This window comes from Pogona vitticeps, chromosome 5 (assembly GCF_051106095.1).
Source record: "Pogona vitticeps strain Pit_001003342236 chromosome 5, PviZW2.1, whole genome shotgun sequence".
NCBI classification, from domain to species: domain Eukaryota; kingdom Metazoa; phylum Chordata; class Lepidosauria; order Squamata; family Agamidae; genus Pogona; species Pogona vitticeps.
The window spans coordinates 186,949,976-186,972,213 of NC_135787.1; the positions used below are offsets into that span (position 1 = coordinate 186,949,976).

Sequence of the window (22,238 nt, forward strand, 5' to 3'; positions counted from 1 at the left end):
AGATTTGTTCCCAAATCTTAATGTGGTTTATTCCCCAATATTTTAACTGTTGCTATATCTCATTGAATATTTGACGCCTGTATTCAATACTTTGCTATATTTTCTTTCAAAATCTGATAATGTTTGAGAAAAGGCTTTAAATGGTATTAGGCAAGTTCCATTTGTTAGCTCACATGCAGTGGCATTTAATATGTGACCATAGAGAGCATGTTGAGATTTCAGGTGATGCTTTTCAGAAACATTTAAGAGATGCCAACATTTAATATCTTGATTTAAATTTTATTTCAAAATGTGTATATATGTTTGGATTAGAAAACTGCATTCAGTTACTGAAGATGTGCCTATGTTGAAGTTTGATTCACCATCTTTGTTACATTTGAAATTGTAGTCAGGGCAATTGTATACACGGGGCGGTGGATTGCTTCTGGAGTTCACTGTGTATACTGGATGTGATGCAATTTGCATTCCAGCCTTCCTTCTTTCCTTCGTTCCTCTGGTACTGCCTCTGCTGATCCTTGCTTCCTCTGGTCCCACCTTTGCCAATCTGCTGGGGGCGTAAATAGGGAAAATAATATTAACAATGAACCAAGGTGATAAGGTGATGTACTTCTCATCTCGAACTGTCTACATTGCCATAACAGCACCTACAGATACGTACCCCATCTTTATAAGAATGTATCACAACTAATTATATAGGGAAAAGACTGAATCATTGTGGCTTGAAAAAGTAGATGCCTTCCAGCAGAAGAGCTAAAAGTTGCTTTGGGAACCTAAAGGTCTGGATCAATTTGAATCAGCTTTTGTGTTATGTAGTCAGTAAAAAATTTTTTGTTGAATTCACCTGTTTAATAAGCAGTGTAAAACCTGCCATATTTGACCATGTAGTCGCTTGCTGAGTAATGCAAGCTGGAAATTTTGATATGCAAAGAATATTTGTTTTGGCTCTAGATAAGAGTAAAATTGAACTTTTAGAAAACACTTAAATCAGATTTGCTTGCACATTTTGTAGATTTAAAAGGGCTCTGTGTATAAAGTAAACAAGGCCAAACCACTATCAGCCCAACATATCTGTTTCAGCCACTTCTTATAATAAAGTACTTTTCTCATGAAATGTTATATCACTGCTAATAAGAAGAGACAGGACCAGCCAAAAATGTTTTGCTACCTAGACAGAAATACAAGGCCGTGCCATCGCTCATTCTAACTCATAAAGCAGTGGTTCCCAACTTTGAGTCACCAGATGTTCTTGGACTACAACTCCCAGAAATCCTGGCCAGCATAGCTAGTGCCAAAGGCTTCTTGGAGTTTTAGTCAAAGAAATTCTGGGGACCCAAGGTTGGGAAACCCTTTGCTAAAGTTAACTTGAGTGCCCATTGAATTTTCTTCAATATTAACAATGGGGCAGCCTCCTTCATTGCACCTGAAGCAGAGCCTGGGAAGATTTACACTTTGGATGGCAACTTCCATCATCCCCAATCTCCAGGGCCCATGTTGGTTGGGGATTATGCGAGTTGTAGTCTAAACAGGATCACATTGACTAAAGTGGGCTCTTGTACCCTTGGAGTCTTAACTCTACAAAAGCACACCAATTCCTGGCTTATAGATGTTTGTTTGCTTTGCAAAGTTGAGTTTGAAGACGCTGATAGGGAAGAGCAAAAGCTGGCACGCCTGTTTGGCCTTCCTTTCCTGCCATAAAAGGCCGGCGGGATATGGTTTCTCACCCAGAATTGGGTGGAGGGGTGGCTGTTTTTCTCAGAGATGCCCCAAGACATGCAGAAAAAAAGTCAAAGTGTGTAGGACTCAAGGCAAAGCCAACAGGTTGTTAAGACACCCGAGGCAGAAAATACCACAAGCCTGCCTTCCTTCCCTGGGGGTAAAAATCCAACATCCATAAAGGAATAGCCAGTCTTAGGAAATAATGTGATAGGGTAGCTGCACACATTTTTAAGGGAACTGTTTTTTGTTCCGCAAAACATCGCAAACGGAGTTGGTGGAAAAAAACCCCTAATATTCTAGCAGTGTAAATGAATTACCAATGAGTCAATGATTTACGTTCCCTCTCTTGCATCGTGTGTAGCTAAAGATAAGAGGAGATTAGCTGAGAGAGTCCTTTTGTAAGTACTTGAATCTCAACCCCAAAAGGATAAATATTAGGTTGGCCTCAGAAACCACAGTTGTTGAAAATATTGGCCTCGAAGGAGTATGGGCCAGGAGAACTGACGGTAGTAGGTGCATCACCAGTTATGACAGAGGGCTTTGTCATAATCTAAAATCAGAGCTTTGTATAGTGAGCTCTTACGGCCCACTCCCAGGAAGCTGCATTGAGGCATTTGCCTCAGGCGGCAGAATTCTTTGGACGGCAAATCATAAAAACCCTGCCACCCCTCAAGATGGTAGGAAATGTAACTCCTTGCTGTTTGTGAATGTAAAACAGCACCCATTTTTCACTCGCAATTCTTTTGGTCAGTTCTAGTAAGGGGTGGTGTGTGTGTTTGGGGTTTTTTTTGCACAATAATTATTTTTCCACCAATTCCAAGATTTTTTTTTGCACTAAGCATGGCAATTGCTCTCTTGTTGCATAATCTTTTTTTTTTTTAAAAAAAGAGAAGCATCAAGTGGGGTATTTGTGTCATTTTGATCAACCAGCCAGTCTGTCTGTGTTTGCTCTCTCTCTCTCTCTCTGTGTTCAGCTTCACAAAGTGAAAAAAAAAGAGTTTTTGTGCACTTTGTGGAAACAGCAATCCCCAAAGTATCTTATCTGATCCTTGTGCTGGAGGCCAGAAACCATTTAGATGTTAATAAGTCCTCATCTGCCACTCTTTTGATATCTAAAGACTGAGAAATTTAGTAAGAATTTTTAATCGCTCTCTTCTCAGATAAGGTCAGTAGCCTCTCTCCAGCTGCAGGAAATACTATGATAAGGAAGTGGACAGGTGTGTTCTCCAGACAGGGAACATTGGCAGGTTCTAGGGACCTATACCAGCCCATAATCTTCCACAGGAATATGGCGAGAAACAGACAAGATGCAGTTCTTTAGGACCCACCGTGTCCTAAACGCTTCTGTCTGAATGTTTCCTCTATTTAGACACTACAGTATCAGTAGGGTCACTGTAGTGTTTGCCCCAGAATGACCCTTCAGAGCGAGGTATGTGGGAAGAAGTAAGCCGTAGAGGGAGGTGCATGGGGTCCTGACTGATTGGAGAAGATGGATCACATTGCAGTAGTAGAGGAACTGAATTGGAGACCCATTTAGTACAATCTTGCACAAAAACAACTCCCCAGTGGGCTGTTACGTGTTTTAAATGCGTTTATAAGATGCAAAGGGACAAAGCAAACATAGAGATTCCAGACGTGAGAACAGCCAGTGTATACTGAGAAAGAAATGGATGGCAAAGCATAATGAACAGCTTGATTTGCCTGTTATGCATTCAGGAGAAGACAACTGGAATTGGGGGAGTCTGTCAAAACTTAGCAGAATGGAATTCGGTGGCTCTTTCTGTTCATCCCTACCGGTGATACCATGGCTGTGTTCTGTTTGCTGGGTTGCAGAATTTGGATTGATTTATGTAAAGAATTTGTGTTTCCACAACACCTAAGGAAGTGTTTGTGGATGAGCGATGTGTTAAACCGCAGGACCTGGAAGTTATCTTATGCCTCTTCTGCTGGCACTCCTTATTCTCTTACACCCTTTCCTGCAATTTTCATTTAAATAGGACTTTGCCAGTGTTTCAGTGCCTGTTGGACATAAAGGCATACTCAGGAAACGTCATCATTTTTACAGTATATCACAGAAGCGAGTACACCCCCTCACATTTCATAAATATTTTAGTCTATCTTTTCATGTGACAACACTGAAGAAATGACACTTGGCTACAATGTAAAGCAGTGAGTATACGGCTTGTATAACAATGTGCTGTCTCCTCAAAATAACGCAACACACAGCCATTAATGTCTAAACCACTGGCAACAAAAGTGAGTACACCCCTCAATGACAATGTCCAAATTTGGCACAAAGTGTCTATATTTTGTGTGGCCAACATTATTTTCCAGCCTTAACCCTCTTGGGCATAGAGTTCACCAGAGCTTCACAGGTGGCCACTGGAGTCCTCTTCCACTCCTCCATGATGATATCACAGAGCTGGTGGATGTTATAGACCTTGCACACCTCCGCCTTCTGTTTCAGGATGCCCCATAGATGCTCAATAGCAGTAACACCTGTTCCCCCTCCACACCTGAAACTTGTGACACTAACGGGTCTCATGACACCAGGGAGGGAAACCAGCAACTTGGGCCCAATTTGGACATTGTCACTTACGGGTGTACAGTACTCACTTTTGTTGCCAGCGGTTTAGACATTAATGGCTGTGCGTTGTGTTGTGTTAGTTTGAGGGGACAGCACATTTACACTGTTATACAAGCTGTGTACTCACTGCTATACATTGTAGCCAAGTGCCATTTCTTCAGTGTTGTCACATGAATAGATATACTGTACTAAAATATTTATGAAATGTGAGAGTGTTTTCTCACTTCTGTGATAATACGGTATGTATTGTCATGACTGGGATAAAGTCGGAGCTGGTGGTGCAAGGAAACAGCCTACAGGTGGTTGTGCAAAAGAAGTAGCCATTGTTGCACACTTAACCCAGAGCTTAGAACGAGAAGGTGGTTTGCAAGTGCCAGAACCACACAGCCAATATGGCCACAGAACATTTTGGCTGAGGGATTCTGGGAGTATCCTCAGAACCCCACTAAACTTTCCAACTTAACTTGTAGTATGTGGCTATAAATACTGTTCTCCCTTGAGGAGTTTGCGTTCCGTTTTAATTTCTTCTTCAAATCTTTATTTTCTCCCGTGGTTTTCATTCTCCTTTATTGGATTTTGTCCACCCCCACCTCTCCCCCTTTCCTCTACTTTTATTAAAACTTCAGCCAGTATGGTGTGAGTGGATAGAGTGGCAGACCAGGGCTCAAAAAACCCGGATTCAAATCCACGCTCAGCCATGAAAACACACAAGGAGTGGAGTGGCCATAGGAAACCTTTCGTTGAAAAATTCAGATACCTAAAAAAACCCACCCTATGAAGACTGTCATATTTCAGAAACAGTTGGATGGTCCATAACAAATTAAAAATTGTGTTGTTTTGTGTCCCTTTGTCTTCACCACTGTGGACCTCATGCCTAGAGCTTTCTCCCTTTGGATATTTAGCTGGCTTCCTCTTTGTCCCATTTTCATAAATGATTACAATTTTGTATTTTTCTTTTTGCATCCCCTTGGTGTTCTGTTTGATTTCCCTGACTCTTCCTCTTGCGTGGGTTAATTATTGCACAGATTTTTGCTGGGCTCTTTCTGTTCTGCTTTAGGGCGAAGGTAGATCTGACAGCGCAAGCATTTCCATTTTATTTGTTCATCAGATCTGCCCCTCTCTTCCTGTGTTGAAGGGTGTGGGTGCAGAGGTCTGTGTCTTTGCATGCAACAGTATGTGTGTACTGGAGGGGGGAAGGCAAACCGGTCCCTATTCCCCACTCACGTTATTCAAGCAGTTCCTCACTCAGCTCTTTTCTTTTCCATTGTCAGAGCTTAGCTGCAGAAGAGGTGACCATAATCAGAGAGGGCAAGATGTTAAATTGGCTTAGACTAGCAGGGGTGGCCATGATATTAGGCTGAGATGATTGTGCCTCAGGTTGCAGATGCTGGCCAGTGGGGCATTTCCCAGACAGTCATCTCTTGAAAAGTTAAGCGGCGTGCTGTGCCATGTGGCCTGTTCAAACTAATAACTAGCCTCCCCTCCCTTCAGTGCAGTGGAGGACGTTTTCTCATCAGCATTCAATTGCATTTCAGTGGCCAACGTGGTGGCCTTCCTTGTTTGGAACGAGGTTGGCGGCCATCTTGTCTTTGGACCCAGCCAGAAAACCAACTTAAGGGTATCTTGTGAGAAGGGGATAGATAGCCAAATTCCCTTCCACCCTGCGCTCTGAAGGGTGGGGGAACAGCCTGAGGGCTGGATTTGGTTTCAGAGAAGGTATTTGGGGATATGGAGGGCTTGAAGAAGGGCAAAAGGATGGGACCGAAAAATACCAGCATACCTGTATTTTAGCTTGAAGCTTCTACTGTAAATAACTAGGCCATAGGAGAATTTCAGCTTGGAGAATAAAGGGAGGAAATACACAAAATATGCGAATCCCTCTAGCAATGGTGTTATGAGGAAAAGGTTATGGGCTTGTAGGAAACCCCAGAGGACTGAATCAGGACCCTTGAAAGTCCAGATTCTCCCTGTCCTAGAAATCAGGCCCTCAGCCTCCACTTTACAGATGCACTTAAATAATAGAGAAATATAATAATAAAAAAATAGATTAATAATAATAGAAATGAATAAATAATAAATACATAATATTTCCATAATTAATATTTATTAATAATATGAATATTTAATATTTATTAACTTCAGATAATTAATATTTAATAATAATTAAATCATGGATAAATAACGGACATGCATTTGTCCAGTCATAGCTATGGCACTTCATTCACACTTTTTTCACCCAGCTACTGTAGCTCGAATCTTTCTGTCAGTTTTTGTTTCTTTACACACGTTTTTATATGTTGTGTCTCTTCAGAACAAGAGACCTTTCATATGTTTTGATGCAGCATTTGATGTGGGTGTGTACTGATTTCAAGATTAGGGTTAAATTGGAACCCAAAACGGGCTCAACCCAGAGGTGTTATTTATTTTTCATTGTATCCGTCTGTGATATTGCCCTGGATTTTCCAGATTCGTTTTGTACCGAATTAATAGGTCCTAGTGAAGCAATTCAGTGTTTGTATCAGTTCTCTTATTCCCTACAGCAGTGGTCCCCAACCTTGAGCCTCCAGATGTTCTTGGACTACAACTCCCAGAAGCCTTCACCACTACCTCTGCTGGCCAGGATTTTTGGGAGTTGAAGTCCAAGAACACATGGAGGCCCAAGGTTGGGGATCACTGCCCTACAGCCCACCATGCCAAACACTGGGAATGCAAGGCTATATTTACTCCCAGTGTTGTACATTATGGATGCTAGAGGAACATCTGGGCGGTTGTGGTGGGAGACAGGAGAGTACATGAATAAGTAGTAAGGGGGTGTTGTTTTACCTATTATGATAAAGTATCTCAATTCCATGGGTCCCCCCCCCCTTGCTCCCAAGCCTAAGTTATCACCAAGAGAGAGGCAGAAGTTACGAGATTCCTAGACAGAAGCTAATTAGCCTTTGAGCCATTTGAAAATCCCTATGCCACCAAGACTTGACACATAGCAGCCTGAGTGGAACTGCACTGCAATGCTTGGAGCAAGATTACTGGGTCACTGTCTATTTCTGAAAGCTCAAGGTGAGGTCCTGGAAGCCAATGCTGGCAAGTTTACATTTGCTAATTGCTTACGCAGAGTCCAGCAGACCGTGGTGGCTCCTTAAGTCGAATGGACCTTGAAATGAACTCATTTAGTTCCAGAAACTCCTTCCTGTAAAGTCTGTAATGTAAAGAAAAAACTTCTAGATAGGAAGCCGCTTCTTCCACCACAGGCTGATCCTTTTAAGCCATGGATAGAGGGCAATGTTATCAATAGAGCAGGGGGCAGAATTTATTTATTTATTTAACTAACTAACTAACTAACTAACTAACTAACTAACTAACTAACTTATATGCTGCTCACACTACCCAAGGGACTTACAATATTTAAAATACAATAAAAAGACAGAACAGTTAAAATGCAATTAAAATATTTATTTATTTATTTATTGGACTTATATACCGACCCATAGCGCTACAAGCACTCTCCGGGCGGTTTACAATTTTAATTATACAGGCTACACATTGCCCCCTCCCCCAGCAAGCTGGGTACTCATTTTACCGACCTCGGAAGGATGGAAGGCTGAGTCAACCTTGAGCCGGCTACCTGGGATTTGAATCCCAGGTCGTGAGCACAGTTTTAGCTGCAGTACAGCGTTTTAACCACTGCGCCACGAGGCTCTTATACAGTGGTGCCTCGCAAGACAATGTTAATTCGTTCTGCGAAAATTGCTGTTTTGCGAAAACGTCTTGCGAAATGCGGTCCCCCATTGGAATGCACTGAAATCCATTTAATGCGTTCCAATGGGGAAAATAGTCATCATCTTGCGAAAATCACCCATAGCGAAAACTGTTTCGTGAAGCGCGGACCAGCTGTCAAATTTGCTGTCCTGCGAAAATCGGTCCCTAAAAAACCGTTTTGAGAGTCGCGGACCTAGCTGACAAAATCGTAGTCTTGTGAAAAATGGTCCCGAAAAAAACCCCCGTCTTGCGAAGCACGGACCGAAACGTCCAGCGAAAATCACCCATCGGGAAAACCGTTTTGCAAGGCGCTATAGCGATCGCAAAAACTCATTGTCTTGCGAATAAATTGTTTTGTGAGGTAATCGTCTAGCGAGGTACCACTGTACTCTAAAAACTGCCATCAGGACCCACAGCTGATATTATTTCAATTAAAAGCCTTCTGAATGTCCCCCAGGAAAATGCAAAAATGTCCCCCAGGAAAATGCAAAAATGATATGTTGATCCCTGTCACCAGACATGTCCTAGAAATGTTCATGTCTGCTGAGCTTAAGTCTTTTGTATGCTGGCTGGATAGCTCAGTGTCTTAGATCTCTGGCTGTGGAGCCAGAGGTACGGGATTTGATTCCCCCTTGCACTGTTTGTGAGTAGAGTCAGCCTATGTGGTCTTGGGCAAGCTGCCCCCAGAAGAAGGAAAGGGTAAACCACTTCTGAGTTACTCTCTATCTGGAAAAACATGAAAACTGTTGCTAAAAGTCAGATTCGACCTGACAGTACATAATTATTATTAAATCTTGTGTAAAGCTTAACGTGGGTCTAATTCAGCATTCAAAACCAAGTTACCCGCAAATATTTAGCATTTCCACAGGGATAGCTCACAACGACATATTGTCAGTGGTGAGCGGGCCGCTTCATCTTCCTTTGAGCAGCAAAAACCTGTGGGTAGGTTTGAAATCTTCCAGCAGCAGATTTTTGCACCCCCTAAATTCAAGGGTCAAGCCAAAGCCCCCGTCGAACTGTCCACGTTGTAGCTCTGCCACAGCTTTCGGTAGACCAAATGAGATTTTCGTTATCATCATTCTGATGGCTAGTGTGCAGGGAACCAGGGAAAAAAAGTTCCATTTGCTCTGTATTTTTCCCCCCTTGCTGGCATTTTCCATATTGGCCGCACCGAGCAGACCAGCTTCTAGCTTCTTAGGCAGCCATGTGCCTGCTTGCCATGATAATCCACGTGCAACATCTGAGCTCAGCAAGCGTAAAACAGCTTGGTCATCTTTGCACGTGGAATGCATAGAGCCGGGCAAAGAAGGAACTGCCATGTGCTTCAGCTGGTCTTGTTTTACAAACTGGTGTCTCTCTAGCATATTGCTTTAATCCAGATATTTGAAGTTTTGGAAATTTACGGGAGGCGTTTTAGAATTAATAGCATGGTGTGCGTTTATATGCCAAGTCTGGTGAAAAAGGTCCAAGTACAGTGGTGCCTCGCTTAACTATTACCTTGTTAAATGATCTGAATGCACTGAAATCCATTTAATGCGTTCCAATGCTTTTGTGATCGCAAAATGATGTTCTAATAGGGAAAAATCGCTTAACGATGATCGGTTCCCTGCTTCCTGACAAAATAATCCATTCTTTTGTTCACGTCATAGAGGCTCCTTGGTTTAAACCATTTTTAAAAAAAGTAGAACACAACACAATAGTGACTGTTATTGTCAGAGGGATCAAGCTCTCAAACCGCCATATCCTGGTTTGCAGAAGCATGGCTTATAGCCACTTACTGACTTTTACATGAGATGAGGATGTGATGGATTTCAAGCATGATGGCACAGACCTCCGACATTCCCACACAGTTACCATTTTAAAATCCCCGTAATGTCCTTGGATAGTGTCATAATGCATCATCTCCCCATGCCCTGGTGGAGAGGTTTTTTTGAGTGTCACCTTCAGGATGGAGGAATAGCTTTGACTTGTGCCCCATAAACAGCAAACGGTGGCTTCACTTTTGACTTTGGTTTGAATGTGAGGATCCGTATCCTGTGGGTGCTCTTTTAGAGCAGAGTAACAAAATCCTGAACGTTATGCAAGAGTCCTTTGTAGAGAAGACAAAGAACTTTCTCATGTTGATAAAATTACTGAATAATCAGAGTCAGAGGAGAGCACTGTTTCGGAGTACAGCTCTCAGAATCCCTTGCCAAGACTGGCCAGTGGATTTGGTGAGTTACAGTCCAGAAAAGTAACTTTTCTCACTCGTGGATGTGATTTCACGGGCATATAGCTCACATTTTGGACCACATGCAGCGCGGTCTGGTGCAAGCCATTTTTCAGCAATCACAGAGTATATAGGGAATAGCTCTCCAACCTGAATCTGATCCGTGCCCAAACTGGCCCTTTTAAGTCTAGCAGTAGGGCTACAAATTTTGGGAGTCGGGCTAAAGTGAATCTCCTAAAGGGTTGTTTTAAGGGAGATGGGACGTGCACCTTTTTGCTATTAGATCACACCGTATGACTAATTGGATAAAAACATCCTTAGCTAGAGTTGGGGGTGGAATCTCTGAAATACCGTATTTTTCCAGGTCGTCTTATACACGGAAGTAAGCTGAGGAGAGAACAAAAACAAGTGGAAGGGAAGGCAGGGATCAAAGCGATCCTGCAGCACTTTGATCCCTTTCCCCCTACACTTGCTAAGTCCCACTTAGATTTCTTACTTTTGGGTTAGAAAAGTGGGTAGGGCTTCTTATACATGGAAAAACACGGTATTTCCTTTCAAAATGCTGATATTTAATGTGTGATCATTCAAGTCCTGCAGGAAAGGAAATGTTGGTCAAGCTAGTTTGAATCTGAAATGTTGTAACTGCAGCCTGCCTTTTGGATGAGGTGAAAGGGTAGTGGCTCATTGGTTTGGAACTTACTTGTTATATTTATTCTTTCCCAGTTGGTGGTATCTACACTGTGATCCAGACCAAAGCCAAAATTACATTTGATGAATGGGGAGAAAACTACTTCCTCATCGGCCCTTATTTTGAGCACAACATGAAGACTCAGGTGGAAGTCTGTGAGCCTCCGAGCCCGGCGGTGAAAAAGGCCATGGATACCATGAGGGGCGATGGATGTCAGGTAAATGAGATCTTCCTTTTGTTTCCTGAAGCAACTAAGCTGCCTGTAGGAGATTAACTGATTCACTTAATGCTCTTGTCCTCTCCCGGACACACTAGAGTCTCGGTCAAAGTTACTCTAGGCAAGACTGAACTGCCTCCCCCCTACCGTTCTGCACAGGTGTTAGCCCTGCAAAGTCAATTCCTTACAGGTTATTTTTGAGGAAGGAACCTGTTCATCCAATTATATGTTATAAGAGTAATTTATCTGCAAGTCGTCTTAGTGTGGGATTTGAGTCTTAGTTTTCCAGTCCCCGGATAATACAGTCAGATTTCTATCGACACAGTATGACCTTAGTCTGACTGACTGGGTTGTTGCGTTATTCTTTGGCTATTCTGTGCGAGATGGATAAGGAAATGTAGAAGCTTATGTGGTGAGCCTCGTGGCACAGTGGTTGAACTCCTGTACCACAGCCAAAACTGTGCTCACGGCCCAGGGTTCAATCCCAGGTAGCCAGCTCAAGGTTCACTCAGCCTTCCATCCTTCCAAGGTCAGTAAAATGAGTACCCAACTCACAGGGGTGGGCGGATGTGTAGCCTGCATAATTACTTTTAAACTGCCCAGAGAGTACTTTAAATGCTATGGGGTGGTATATAAGCAGCACATTAGTGTTTTTTTTTTAATGTTGTGAATAAATATGGCAAAATGTCAGTTGAGAGAGGAGAATTTCACCAACAGGACAGTGTTTTGCACTTCCAGTGATCAGACAAAAATGGTCACACTAGATGAAGGGAAGTAAAATTAAACAAGATTCAATAAGACCCAGCCAGATCCAGCCCTCCCATGAGGAAGGGTAAGCTGCCTACTTCTGGTTCCAGAATGTGAGGGTTTTTTTAATTATTATTGTTATAGAGAACCTTGCTTGTCAAAATGGAGCCCACCACTGCTTCACTGACCAACTGTGGCCAATCTCTCCACTATGGATGCAACACTGCATGCGACATAGGGGATCTCTGGGAAGCTGTACCAGTTACATGGTGCCTCGCTTAATGAGGATAATCCGTTCCAGCGAAATCGCTGTAGAGCGAAATCCTCGTTAAACAAAATTAAAAGTCCCATTGAAACACATTGAAAACCCGTTTAAGGCATTCCAATGGGCTGAAAAACTCACCGTCCAGCGAAGATCCTCCATAGGGGTAGCCATTTTCGGTGCCTGTATCGCGAGAAATCCATCCAAAAACACAGCGGGGAGCCATTTTACACAGCAAGTGGCCATTTTTAAGCCGCCGATCAGCTGTTTTAAAAACATTGTAATGCAAAGAATCGGTTCCCAAAGCAGGGAACTGATCGTCACAAAGTGGATTTTGCCTATTAAAACAGTCATCATATAGCGGTTTCGTTGGAACCGCTATATGATGTCGTAGGAACAGAGCATGGACAGAGTTCCTACTCCAGTCCTCTGAAGATGCCGGCCACAGAGACTGGCGAAATGTCAGGAAGAACAACCTTCAGAACACAGCCAAAGAGCCCGAAAAACTGATAACAACCATTAACAAGGAACCTCCGTCCTCACTCAGAGTGCAAGAAAATATGGGTGGCCTTTGATGTTGGTGGACAGAGATTGGGAGAATGTGTAACTGAGGCATAGTTTTCACTCATGTGGTAAATCAGTACTTTGGTTATTTTACTTCATATTTTGGCTAATGTGATTGGATACTTCTCCACTGAAGGAATTTGTTCTACATGGAAGGCACTACATATGTGAATGCTGAATCTTTTTTCATCTGAGTAGCTATATCTTTTTTCCCCCTGAGAGGCTCCTGATCTTTATCGTATACAGTAGTACCTCAGTTTGCGAAACGGATCCGTTCTAGGCGACATTACGTAGTATGGAAATTTCGCAAACCAAAACGCCAATTGCGCTACGAAAGGGGTGGCACTATAGTCACAATGCGTCCTGGGAAAACCCTTTCGTGGTGCAAAAAAAAGAAAAGAAAGCAACGTAAACTGAGGCGTTATTTATTGTGGAACATTCCGTAAACTGAGGCGTTCGCAAACCGAGATACTACTGTATATGGCAGAGAGGTCATAGAATCTTAGAGTTGGAAGGGGTTTATAAGACCATCAAGTCCAACCCCTGGCTCAATGCTGGGAGTTTTTTAAGAACAAGCTGAAGACTTGGTTCTTCAGGCAGACCTTCCCCCCTTTAATCAGTTATTTCCCTGAGTTTTCCCATCTTGGACTTGCTTACCTCTCTTTTTTGTTTGGATATTGTCTGTTTTAATTCTTGTTTTGTATTGTTCGGACTGTAAGCTGCCGAGAGTAGATTCGTTTTAATCTAGATGGACGGGGTAAAAACCGAATGAATGAATGAATGAATGAATGAATGAATGAATGAATGAATGAATGAATGAATGAATGAATGAATGAATGAATGCAGGACTCCATATCAAAGCAGATATGACAGTTGATTTCCAATTTTCTCTTGAATGCTTCCATTGGCGTGCTCACCACCTCCCAAGGCAGTTGATGGTTCATCATTTGGGGTGATTTAATCCTAAATGCACAGGAGTGAGTGATGCTGCTTTAACAGTTAGGAAGTTTTCCCCGATATTCAGCTAAAATCTGTCTTCCTGAACCCACTGTTAGGTGTTTTGTGATCGAGAATAGATCATGGCCGTCCTCTGTAACTTTCAAATGTTTGAAAAGTGTCATTGTGGTAATCTCTATAACAGGATAGCTGTTCCTACCAGATATGGCTGGTGCAAATGGGAGAGGAAATTCGTTGTTTGCTTATTTTTCTCAGGTGGGGACTTTGCTCCAGGTTATCTAGAGGACAGTGAGCAGGGAAAGGCTTTTCTCAATCTTTGTTTCATCTCAAAATGAAGATTAACGGGTTATGCTGAAAAGTTGATAAGAAAAGGAGATTTTGAGGAAGGACAGGTGGGGCCAAGGATGTGTTTGGGATGTGAGTTCCAGACACAAGAGTCATAAAAGATTTGCCAGAGAAAAGTTGTAGTCTTCACAGGTGTGATGGGAAACGCTTTACTTCCAGACTTGCCTGTTTCTGCTACCATGGACTCACCCAGACTCCTGTTCTGAAATATATAGTTTCCCTCCCATGACAGTTGGCACTCTGGGAATTCCCCAGGAGTGGAAGTTCTCACAGGCAGAGAACATGTGCTTCCTTCAGTGTGTATATGGCCTTTCTCTAGTTCCCGAACCCTCCAAGGTTCATTTCCTACCCCTTTCAGTTTTGAAAATAATAAATTAAAATTGCATTTTCAGTGAAAATTCAGATCCTGGTGTGTATGTCAAATTGATGCCTGTGCCCACCAGAGTTTCCCGCACATATACCGTACTTTTCCGTGTATAAGATGCCCCCATGTATAAGACACCGCCACTTTTCTAATCCAAAATTAAGAAATCTAAGTGGGGCTTAGCAAGTGTAGGGGAAAAGGGATCAAAGCGCTGGAGGATCGCTTTGATCCCTGCTTTCCCCTCCACTTGTTTTTGTTCTCTGCTCAGCTTACTTCCATGTATAAGACGACCCTCAATTTTTATTCTAAATATTTTAGACAAAACTATAGTCTTATACATGGAAAAATACAGTATATACATGCACTCTCTGAGTGGTTTACATTTGAATTTTGCAGGCTACACATTGCCCCTCCCTGCAAGCTGGATACTCAATTTCCTGACCTTGGAAGGATGGACAGCTGCGTGAACCTCGAGCTAGTTAACTGGGATTGAAGCTGGGTTGTGAGCAGAGTTTTGGCTGCAGTACTGCAGTCTAACCACTTTGCTACGAGGTTCCTCCCTGGCTGTAAAGTAATATGCCCCAAATTACTGAGTAAAACTGGATTCTTATATGAACTACGGTCTATTTTTATAACAGTGGGGTTATGAGCACAGTTTTGGCTGCAGTACTGTAGTTTAACCGCTGCGCCATGAAGCTCCTGTCAACATAAATGACTATTGATAACCCGGCAACTACCCTGAAATATGTACAGCGTGTGCCCCTTTTGGCAAGTTCTGGCATATCGTTATGGGGCTTGAACGGAAGGAAATGGGAGCCTGATTTCTAAAGGTTGGACATCGATGAGACAGCTCTAACACTCTTGCCTCCTTTGACAGGTCCATTTTGGGCGGTGGCTCATAGAAGGTAGCCCATATGTGGTGCTGTTCGATATAAGTTCGGCCGCCTGGAATCTGGACAGATGGAAAGGAGAATTCTGGGATGCCAGTAGCATTGGAATCCCTTACCATGACCGAGAAGCAAATGATGCACTCATCTTTGGGTCATTAACTGCCTGGTTCTTGAAAGAGGTATTGTATTGAACCCTTGCATGTGTTAGTGACCGTTATGCAGTTCTGAGTTCTTCACTTACCACAGATCCATACAATTCCAAATCCTTCACAGCTGCTTCAAGTATTTCCACTGTGGTCCATAGAAGCTGGGGATGTTGTTCACATTGGGTCAAATGCAGACTGATTTGGGTTGCTTCAGAAGATTCGGGCAATATCTGGATCGAAACTGAAACCCTCCAAAGTAGAACCTAAACTCCCAAATCTTCATTATGGAGGTTCAACATTCTTTAATATTCAGTGTCTTCTTTCCCAAGGCTAGGAACCTTAAAAGAGGTGTGTTTTTTGGGTTTTTTTATTTTTTTTTATTTTTTTTTTTGAGTTTGTGGAAGTTAGTAGGGTATAACATTGGGGGTTTGCTTGAAATATATTGGATGTTCTTCGGCCTCTGATATTGTGTGTTCTAGATGTCCCTGCCACTTTTTGTGATGTTGGTACCAGTTGTGCCGGAAGCAAAAAAAGGCTTAATTTGTTTATTCGTATTTAATTCTTGAGCTGCTGTAACCATCTTTCAATAAATGTGACATAATACTATAGTGTACATAATCTTTCAGGTTGTGTACAGTATAGCATATGCCACCTTTGCTCATATCGGACAAGATATCGCTGCCACCTTTCCACACACACACACACCAAAGGCCTAAATCTGTCAATCAAGCTAATGATAACAGTAATTATATTTAATTGTATTTTAATTGTTTTATCTTTTTATTGTATTTTAATTGTTGTAAGCCGCCCAGAGACCTTTGGGTAGAGTGGGCGGCATATAAATCAAATAAATAAATAACGCTGAAGGGCATGTTTTAATAAAACAAGACTGGGTTGTGTGTGGCAAATGCTCTTTGGTCTTTTAGTTTGGAAAAAATAAAAGCTCGAAACACCGTAGCTCAACCAACGTGCTGTTTTATGCTTCTGTACAGCTCACGGATCAGTTGGAAGACAAGCCCAACGTCATTGCCCACTTCCATGAATGGCAAGCGGGACCTGGTCTGATTCTTTCTCGATTCAGGAAGATCCCTATTGCAACCATCTTCACAACTCATGCTACACTGCTAGGGAGGTACCTGTGCGCAGCAAATATAGACTTCTACAACCAGCTGGATCAGGTAAGGAGGTGGCATCGTTTTGCTGTGTCCTCTGCCTACGTGGCACTGTACTCCTGGTATTCGCAGAGCTCCCTCGCTGGGCACCTTTAAGAACCTATTAAAGACTTAGATGTTTTGGCAGGCCTTCTCTCCAGATTACTTTTGATTTTCTTCTCTCCTTTATTGTTTCCCTATTTTTAATTGTTGTTGTAATTATGCTATTTTATGTTATTGTATTTTATCTCTGTTGTTGGCCGCCTAGAGTAGTCCACCACGACTAGATAGGCAGGATATAAATTAAATAAATAAATAAATAAATAAATAAATAAATAAATAAATAAATAAATAAATAAATAAATAATAATAATAATAATAATAATAATAATAATAATAATAATAATAATAATAATAATAATAATAATAATAATAATAATAATAATAATAATAATAATAATAATAATAATAATACTCTAGCCACAGAACATGCTTGGCTTCAACCCTTGCCATGTTTATATGAAGACTGTTGATGAAGAGAGTTCACAGAAGCTTTTTGGAGAGAGCATCACAAAATGGCTCACAGTAACTGATACAGTACATAGATTGTAATGGATTTTTCAGTTTCAGATCCTTAAGGAATGATGTCCTTCTGTTTGCCCCTTGATAGAAGTATGATATCTGTTTAGTTCTGGACAAAGACATTTCTGCAAGGGGTCAATGGACTTCCATTCCAACATGGCTAAGTTTGGTATCTTGCATAGCAGAGATGTCGAGGAAAGTTAGCTGTGTTAGTGCTGCAGCAACAATAATAGATTTAAAAGTTTCCTTTTTGCATACGTTGCTCTGGAATGCAGGCTGTTTGCAAAGGCTTCTTCTCAGAATGTGCATGGGCTCCACCTACACCTAGGACAGCCTCTTAGGTCTGCTTTGTCCATATCACTTGTTTTGTTCAGTTTCGTGTCCATTTTGACTTATCCATTGGCTATACGCCTGTGGGCAGCTTGTGACTGGGGAATGGGGAGACGCCCACACCATAAACTTTCTCTGCATGTACTTGTTGACAGATTTTCATTGAAGTCTGCACAGGAACCATTAAAACCAGCAACAGTGATAACCTTTTGACAGTCAGTGCGGAGTAGTGATTAGTCAGCTTAGGATGCAGGAGATCCAGATTCTAGTTTTCCGCTGAACCGTCTGATTTTGTTGGTGAGTTTCAGCCAGGCATAGCTCTCTTAGTCTGATCTACCCCACATGCTTGCTGTGAGTATAAAAGGAGAGGGAGGAGACTCGTATATGCCTGAATGAAATGGAGCTGTTTGTAGTCATGGGATTTTTGGATATTATTTTCCTAACAGCCACCAGAATTCAGGAAGAATACCCTCACCCCGTGGGAAATCTGGTAGCTTTAGCCAAAAGTCTGATGTTCTCAGAGGGGTTTCAGATAGGTACTTCTTTGGAAAAGGTTCTCTCTGCAGTGATGGCCATTTAGCATGGAGGCAGTCATGGGTGGAACTTGCTAATCTCTGTGGCAGCTGCAAATCATTAGGGGAGAGTATTTCTGTTCATTAGACTCTCTATATAGTACCTTTCAAAAACCTACCAGTCCTCTAATGCTTTGCAGCTCTCATGGACTTTGGAAAGCTCCGCCCACATCCTTCTCCATGCTTAATAACTGTTGCTGCAGAGAGAAATTTGCCAAGTCTCAGATGTGTACAGTGGTGCCTTGCTTGACAATGTTAATTTGTTCCAGCGAAATCGCTGTAGAGCGAAAACGTCGTCAAAACGAAAAAAAAAAAACAACTGAAATGTATTGAAAACTGTTCAATGCGTTCCAATGGGCTGAATACCTGCTCATCCAGTGAAGATCCTCCATACGGTGGCCATTTTTGGTGCCTGTAAAGCGAGGAATCCGTCCTAAAAAACAGCGGGGGGCCATTTTCTTCAGCCGGCGGCCATTTTGAAACCCGATGATCAGCTGTTTGCTGATCGTCGTAAAGCGAAAATCGGTTCCCGAAGCAGGGAACCGGTGATCGCAAAGCGGAAAACCCCTCGTTCTGGGATCGCAAAAGCGATCGCAAAAACCTAATCGTACAGCGATTTCCTCGTTAAGTGAGGCAACACTGTATAGTGAAACTCCTTTGAGGACTTAAATTTTTCTTTTCTTTTGCTAAAGCTACCAGAATTCCAACTGGGGGAATTTCTGGTGAACTCTTGTAGTGAAAAATTCCAAAATGCCCGTTGCCTGGAGAAAAGATGAGGTGAAAATTGTACAGTTGCTTTAGCCGCCGTACAGTTATGGTAGATTAGAGGTTTTCATGTTTTTCCCCCTCACAGAAACTAGTCTTGCAGATTTTGGTGTCTTTCCTTTTTGAGTGGACATTGTTTTTTGTTTGTTTGTGTTTGTTTGTTTTGTGTGTGTGTTTTTAAGCTACTAGTCCTGATATCTTTGGAAAGCTTGACATTTCTACTTGTGGCCATGTACTTGAATGGACAATTTAGAATGGCAATTATGTGGTAAAATGTATGGTTTCCTAAACCTAACGTCCCTTGGGTAGGACTACTTTTCAGTGAAACATTTCTGATCCTGGAATGTATTGCCTGGAGGAAAACCTTCAGTAGCATACCAGCTGTAAGTAATGCCTTGTAATATGCAGATTCTGGCTCTTTGAGAGGTTTGAATAGCAACTCTTGGATTTGATTTTTTTGAAGGTTCAACTCTTCTGAAAAAATTGATAAGACCAGCATGCCTTTCCTCGTGTTGATGGCATTGTTTATTGGTAAAGTGCCTTAAAAAAAGCAATAACTCTAGGTCGTTTAGTGAAGATAGACTTCTTTCTTTCTTTCTTTCTTTCTTTCTTTCTTTCTTTCTTTCTTTCTTTCTTTCTTTCTTTCTTTCTTTCTTTCTTTCTTTCTTTCTTTCCTTCCTTCCTTCCTTCCTTCCTTCCTTCCTTCCATCCATCCATCCATCCATCCATCCATCCATCCATCCATCCATCAACATTAACATTTATGCGTTCCTATGTTTTAGAAAGCAAGAAAAGTCACTGATCTTTTCCAGTTTCATGGGCTTAGCCCTTAGAAAGATGAGGCATTTTCTTCCCAAAGAGTGGAGCTCACCTCTTCTACTTTACTTAGAGTGGAGGTTAATGTACAAGAACGATGCATTCATGTACCAATATTTGGGGAAATGATTTATAATCTCCGTTTCCTTACCTCCTGGTGGGGATAGAGCTTCAACTATGATTTTCTTGCTTTAAATTTAGGTGGTTCCCCCCCCCTCTTTGGGGGGAGCAATAAGTAAAAACACAAATCAGAAGAAGATGTGAGATGTAAGATACGTAAATGGTTATCCAACACAATTTAAAAAAACAATAACAGCTGTTTTAAAGAAACAGAAAACATTGCCCACAATATATCCCTGAATCATTAGTTACCAAATTGATTGACAGTTGTAAAACCTGGTGGTGATCTGAAATGCAGGTCACACAGGGTCCCCCACCACCACCACCGAAGAAGGGAATGCTAAACCACTTCCGGTTGTTCCCTACCTGGAAAACCCTGAAAAAGGGTCACAATAAGTCAAATTGACTATATGGTACATGATTATTTTAATTAACAAGTATGATAGACAAAACAGGTAGCCTCACCCTAATAGGTAATACAGTGGCATCTCTTTGTGTTGATAGTAATTCAGCCATCCAATCACAAAAGTATGCAGGAGTGATGTCTTCCCTGCAGTTACTAATTGAGAGGATGCAGTGTGAAAGTACTGCTTTCTGCAGAGGTACAAACATGCTCTTAAGAGGTACATGCTCTTAAATATTCAATTAGCCCATTTTGGGAATTACTGGTCGTGAGGATTGAGTGACCTTCAAGAGTTATGAAGTTGGCCACTCCATTCTGAAATACTGAGTTATTAATCCAATCAAGTCAGTAGTATAATGAGAGTAGGGGGAGCTATTGGGATTTTCCAGATCGTGGGTAGCATCCGCATGGGTGGCTGACATTTAAAAGATACTAATTCAGGAAATGATGCCAGCTTGCTTTGGTTTTGTTGTTACTATTTCCCAGATGCTTAGACAGGCACTAAAGCTCTTTTCTGACAAACGCTAACATTTAGTAAGAGATCAGCTGTCTTCGTGAAGACATCTTTGGCTATGAAAAGGTCAATCTGGCCCAAAAGCTCAATGAGAAGGTGGGGGGAAAAAAACAGAAGGTTGATCTCGTTGTACAACTCACTATACAGACAGAGCAGATCTATAGAAGATTTCCTTGCTTCTGTCTCTCAACCGAAGACCATGAAGGTCAAACAAACGATTTGTTGAACAGTAAAGACTCCCAGCCTCCAGGGCATGCTACTTTGTTGTGACCTTTTGAGGGAGATGTCCATTTCTTGAAAGGGCAGATCACTTCGTGATTTCTCGCATCTGAGGCACAGATGTGTTGCAAGCCTTTTCAGTGCTCTTCCTTCTCCTCCTCTTCTCCTTCTTCACACATCAGAGCTTAGGACTGGTGTTTTCTAGGAAAGCTCTTACTCTCCATCAGCTCTGAGGAAGAGGAAGCTGAAGCAACCAGAATTGGTAGGAGGGAGAGGAGTTCCAGAGAGGAGTGTCTTGAAGTAAGAGAAAGCAGTGGCATTTTTATGTATTGCACTTTCTTTCTCTTTGTTCATGTCAGAAGCACCCCTTTCCCATTAAGAAGTATATACCATATTTTTCCGTGTGTAAGACTATACTTTTGTCTAAAATCTTGACTAAAAATTGAGGGTCGTCTTATACACGGAAGTAAGCTGAGGAGAGAACAAAAACAAGTCGAGGGGAAAGTAGGGATCAAAGTGATCCTGCAGTGCTTTGATCCCTTTCCCCCTACACTTGCTAAGCCCCACTTATTTTTCTTGATTATACATGGGGGCATCTTATACATGGAAAAATACGGTACTTTTACCAACTTATTGTTATATGTATCGGGCACAATTTTTTGAAAAAATTATTATGCACGGCTCAGTAATGGCAACTGAGTGGTCGGTGTGTGTGTGTGTGTGTGTGTGTGTATGTATGTATGTATATGTATATATGTATATATATGTATATAAGTATATAAGTATATATGTATATGTACATACGTGTATATGTGTATATATATATGTATGTATGTTTGTATGTATGTGTGTGTGTGTGTACATACACACACACACACACACATACATACATATACATATATACTTATATATATATATAACAAATTACACCCTCCCATGGAAATTCACAAATTTGAGAGACTTATTTTTCTTTTGAACAATTCCAGTGCACACAGAACATTATGTACGTTTCAAATTCCTGAAGTGCAAAAAATTTGAATATTTGAAAATGCACACAGTTTTTTTAAAAAGACAGTACTCAGTATTTCCCCCATGTTATCAGACTCTAAGACAACTCTCCCTATTAATACAGTGCATGGAAGAGTGAGAGTCAGTGCTATGTATTATTATTATTATTATTATTATTATTATTATTATTATTATTATTATTATTATTATTATTATTATTATTATTATTATTATTATTATTATTATTATTATTATTATTATTATTATTATTATTATTATTATTATTATTATTAGGCCTGGCAAAAGATCT

The 22,238-nt window shown here is 41.4% G+C and overlaps 1 protein-coding gene across 1 annotated transcript in view; it reads left to right on the forward strand.

Annotated features, from left to right (window-relative positions):
• The window catches only part of GYS2 (glycogen synthase 2), a 61,288-nt gene that overhangs the window by 1,891 nt on the left and 37,159 nt on the right, over positions 1-22,238 (forward strand). Inside the window, exons 2-4 of the mRNA XM_020801074.3 lie at positions 10,992-11,173; positions 15,290-15,481; positions 16,441-16,626. Of these exons, the coding sequence (XP_020656733.2) occupies positions 10,992-11,173; positions 15,290-15,481; positions 16,441-16,626 (560 nt within the window). The remainder of the gene's footprint in view (positions 1-10,991; positions 11,174-15,289; positions 15,482-16,440; positions 16,627-22,238) is intronic.